Raw genomic sequence first — 5,000 nt, forward strand, 5'->3', positions numbered from 1 at the left:
ATCTTTATTCGCCGTTTTCTGATTCCTCATCTCCAATAGCGACGAACGCAACGACCAGGCTGGTAAATCAAAGTTCAAGGTCATTATATATATATATACAAAGACAGCGTTATTTAGTCTTCTATTTCCTCATCCCCTATGGCGATGAACGCAACGGTCAGGCTGGTGAAGATGACGAGCACGATCACGTGGGTGTAGAGAATTATTTTCTTTGCCAACAAAATCTGTGTGGAAGAAACGAATGAATGAGTATGAGTTTATTTACAAAGAAACAATCTCAAATTTAAGGATGAACAAACAAATGAGTAAATAAAGAGAATGAATGAATGACTGAATGAGTAAATGAGTGATGAATAAATTATGTGCTCAAATCGATATGTACATATTTGCAGGTCTGAAAACCATAACTCAGAGCTGCCTACTTGAAATAAAAAAAAAATCGTAGTTTCCAAAAAAATATAAAATCTAGAGCTTTTATATAGCGCAATATCCACTAAAATGTGCTCAAAGAGCTTTACAAAGGGTCCCTGACCAACAGCAACACGTAGCATGTAGAACGAGACATAACGCTTGTTAGGCGATATTACAGTTTATTTCCGACAGAGACAACACTGTTGACGGTCAGGTACTCGTTTTACACCTGAGTACGGAGAGAGAATGTGAGTAAAGAGTATTTTCCAAGGACTCAACTATGCGCCGAGCGAGGCTCGAACCCAGGACCTTCCGATCCGAAAGCGAGTGTCATACCACTCGACCACATAGCCGTACAAGGGAAAAGAAGAAACATTATTTACCGACCATAGGAAAATCGTCACATTTATTACGATGCAACCAACATTTTTTTCATTCTGATTTATTTAGTACATCACACAATTCAAAGAAACTTTTTTGTTATAGCTATAAAATCTTTGGTACTGTGTTGTAGAGCTCATTTTGCTGAACAATAATAGAATAGAATTTATTTGTTGCTTCTCTCTTTGAGTAAGACAGGTCTATTTTTGAGTTGGCTCCTCTGAAGTTTTGGGCACCTTTTTGAAATGGCTGGTAAGGAGAGAGTTAAATAGCTTTAGAAATAAACACTTTGCTCTCAGCATGATCCAAAAATGCTCCAATATCCTGAATATGGTTTCTAAGAAGCTAGATTTTCCTTTTCAACAAGATTTATTGGGTCAAAGAGACCTATGCAGCTCTGTAGCTGGAGCCAAAAATTCGTATTTCTACGAATATTTTGTAGTACAAGGCAGGTCTGCAAACTGTTATGGGTCCATTATTGGAAATATTTTCAAACCAACGTAAAGTATTGTCCATGACAACAATGTTAAATCGAGCCTTTAATTTATTTCGGTTATTAGACCTGTTTGTCGGTGCTGTTATCAGGCTGATAAATGAAAGTTCAAGGTTATTATAAATGCAAAAACATCTTTATTTCGTTTTCTGATTCCTCATCTCCAATAGCGACGAACGCAACGGCCAGGCTGGTAAATCAAAGTTCAAGGCCGGCTATGCGGTCATGTGGTATGACACTCGCTTTCGAATCGGAAGGTCCTGGGTTCGAGCCTCACTCGGCGCATAGTTGAGTCCGTACTCAGGGTGTAAAATGAATACCTGGCCGTTAACTGTGTTGTCTCTGTCGAAAAACAATTGTAATATCGCCTAACAGGCGCCGTGTCCAATTCTACATGATACATTTTGCTGTTGGTCAGGGACCCCTTTGTAAAGCGCTTTGAGCACGTTGAGTGGATATTGCGCTATATAAAAGCTTACGTTTTTTATCAGACCTGTTTAATATTTGCACCTTGGCTCAAATCATGAAATAATTCTGTGTTGAGCACTTTTAAACCTTTAAAAGCATTTTACCATGAGATCATGCACGGCTCGTTGTAATGGTTACAGCCTTCATAATATGTAAACAGATTTCAAACAACATTTAAACAAGAGTAACACTTTGTGGAGTAGTATAAAGTCTGCTCATTTGAATTTAAAATTATATCAACTCGACATGTCGGAAAATCCAACAGATTTAACTGTCGCTCTGCAATGAATAGAATGATGAAAAAATACAAATAATTTTTTAAAGGATAAAAAGAATAATTTGTCTCGCAGGGAAAAGAAGAATATGTGAAAGAATATTTAAGATAGTAGATAATTAACCAGTATATTTTTGACCAATCAAAACACGGAATTTGTGACCCACCTTCACACGTGCTCGGACTAACCTAGTTGGTTGTCGATTAACAATAACGTGGATGAAATCGACCGATCTCTGATCATTGTTATTGTTTTCATACCACAAATTAGGTGACTTGTTATCTCACTATTTTCTCGATCATCTTACACGTATAGATAGAACGAAGATGACATCACTCAGGTCTTTGTTATTGTTTTTTTGCCATCCGCGTTTATGAGTAATTCTCACTAAACTGTATTCACCAGACCATAAAAGTTCATGTTTACACACAGCTTTGTGTGTTGGTCCGTTATACTTCCGGATGGCAATTTTATGAGTTTCTTAGCCAAGCGCACACTATCTATAGATAGAATGCGCTTGGCCAAGGAGTTCACAACATTGCCATCCGGAAGTATAACGGACCAACACACAAACTCTGTGTAACCATGAGCTTTTATAGTCTGGTTAATACAGTTTAGTGAGAACAACTCACAAACGCGGATGGCAAAAACAATAACAAGGGCCTGAGTGACGTCATCTGCATACTATCTATAAACGTTTAAGTTTACTCATAGTTTTCTTTGTTGGTTCTATTTCAAACGGAAGACCAGTGGGTATTTTACTCAGACATCCTATATAACTTATCATCAATAGTGAAGCCTGTGTAGTTCACTTTGTTAACCAAACACTGACATTGTTTACTACATTATGGCGACTGTCCGAGAGGCGTGGTTATCTAAGTGCCTATAGATAGTACACGCTTGGCTTAGAAGCTCATAACATTACCATCCGAAAGTATGACGGACCAACACACAAAACTGTGTGTATCCACGAACGTTTGTAGTCGGGTTAATACAGTTCAGTGAGCATTACTCATAAACGCGGATGGCAAAAACAAAAACAAAGACCCGAGTGACGTCATCTTCGAACTATCTATTGATAGCAGGTTGATTCTAAAATCTCAAACCTACGAGTAGTAAACTACGAAGACTGTCTGATATCAGTCAAAACTTTCGGACGTAAACTTTTTGGCATCTGCTGTCATGTTCAGCGTACACAAAAACACTTTACTTGTATTTGTAACTCATATCTGGAGCTTAAAGACGCAAGTATACGTATTCCAGATGATCTGGAGATAATTTGAGTTGAATAATCGTATAGATTGTATGCGCTTGGCAAAGAAACTCACAACATTGCCATTCGGAAGTAGAATGGACCAACACACAAAACTATGTAAAACCTTGAACGTTTATTGTGTGGTTAATACCGTTTAGTGAGAATTACTCATAAACGTAGATGGCAAAAACAATAACAAAGACCCGAGTGACGTCAACTTCATTCTATCTTTTGATGTCTCGTGACTCCCCTGACCTCAATCTGATTAAAAAGATAGGTGGAAAATCACCAAAACAAAATCTTTGGTACGATTTCATTCAACCTGGAAAACGGGTAATTGGATTCAATAGTCTGATGTCACGTCGCCCAGCAACGGCGGCCATCGTGGTTCTAAACAAAGAAAATCTGTACTTTTTATTCTTCATGCTGGCAAGAACTTTTCGTATGTCTTGTGATCAGAATTTGTAAAAGTCAAAACATGATCAGATTTATAACGGGTTTTTTTTTCTCCTCTGGATACGCTATTATGCTCGTCGGAGAAATATTTCATGAGGGCGTCCGCCATTGTTCCGATAGTTTAGAGCCAGTTACTAAGTTACCATGCGTTATCACGAAGGAAGTGACGTTACGACTGTTGAAGTGTATTCCTGTTGACACCAGACGCTTATTGGATGGATTATCTATATCCTTCATGGAATGCAGAGGCGACAGTATCACACTGTGACAACGTGGGTGATTCCTGTTGACATCAGACCTTTGTTTGATGGGTTATCTATATTTCTTCATCATGCCTTCTTCTTCTTCAAGTACCAAGTCTGTGCCAGACATCGGTGATCATGGTCCGCCATTCATCTCTCTGATCAGATAACCTCAGAGAACTAATATTACTCTTCTCTTTCTTTGTCACCAAGCTGTTCAAACTATTCAAATACGTTTTTCTTGGTCGACCTTTACTCTTTTTACCTTCTATCTTTCCTGAGAGAGCAAGATGTTCAATACATTATTGGCCTTGCATTTATTGTTTTCGCATCTTAGCCATTAAATGTTCAGCATTTCATGTCATATTTTTTACAATTCCAGTTATTCCGGTAAAGCTGTACTGATAAAGTATAAAATTTTGGCCAGAAAACTCGTTCTTCAAATATCTACCGATTAATATGACCCTCATCTTGCTAATAACTGAAACTCCAGATCACGTTATCATAAAAGATCATAATGTGATGACCATGTGTTTCTGGTTTTGGAACAATCGGAAAGTTTGGTGATGATAGTACTAAACTATACAAATTAATGGCGTGGATAGCTCATACAGTAGACTCACGCTCTCACCGGCCAGGCGGAGTTGTCGTTACCAGTAAGATCGCGGGTTCAAACCCCCCATCACCGCCGCGAATATTTTTTTTAAATTCTCTATTGTCTTCTGGCACTTTCCTACTCACTTTATCTCTTGTTGTTACAAATTAATGGTCTCTCTCTCTCTCTCTCTCTCTCTCTCTCTCTCTCTCTCTCTCTCTCTCTCTCTCTCTACGAGTGTTAGTGCAAATATACATGTAACTTATCACAAAATCAGCTTTTATATCCATTTTCCTGCTCCTCTTCTCTTCTAGCCCTTTCGATATAAAAAATAAAAATCTATTCAAATGATCGACATTTACCTTTGACTCTTCTTTCTTTGATGTTTTGCCGTCTGCTGAAACGTCCGATTCATCAGAACTCG

The 5,000-nt window shown here is 38.1% G+C and overlaps 1 protein-coding gene across 5 annotated transcripts in view; it reads right to left on the reverse strand.

The window, feature by feature from the left end:
• The window catches only part of LOC144963286 (ferric-chelate reductase 1-like), a 40,370-nt gene that overhangs the window by 292 nt on the left and 35,078 nt on the right, over positions 1–5,000 (reverse strand). For 4 of the 5 annotated variants that reach the window (XM_078897170.1, XM_078897173.1, XM_078897171.1 and 1 more), the window contains 2 exons: positions 4,939–5,000; positions 1–224 (listed from right to left, as the gene is read on the reverse strand). The exon at positions 1–224 is cut by the window's left edge and continues 292 nt beyond it; the exon at positions 4,939–5,000 is cut by the window's right edge and continues 6 nt beyond it. In XM_078897170.1, the coding sequence (XP_078753296.1) occupies positions 114–224; positions 4,939–5,000 (173 nt within the window). In that variant the 3' untranslated portion in view covers positions 1–113. Of the gene's footprint in view, positions 225–4,938 lie in introns of those variants that run through there. The other variant, XR_013643595.1, reaches the window with a different exon arrangement.

This window comes from Berghia stephanieae, chromosome 1 (assembly GCF_034508935.2).
Source record: "Berghia stephanieae isolate SIO BIC M18660-M18661 chromosome 1, UCSD_Bste_1.3, whole genome shotgun sequence".
Lineage (NCBI taxonomy): Eukaryota > Metazoa > Mollusca > Gastropoda > Nudibranchia > Aeolidiidae > Berghia > Berghia stephanieae.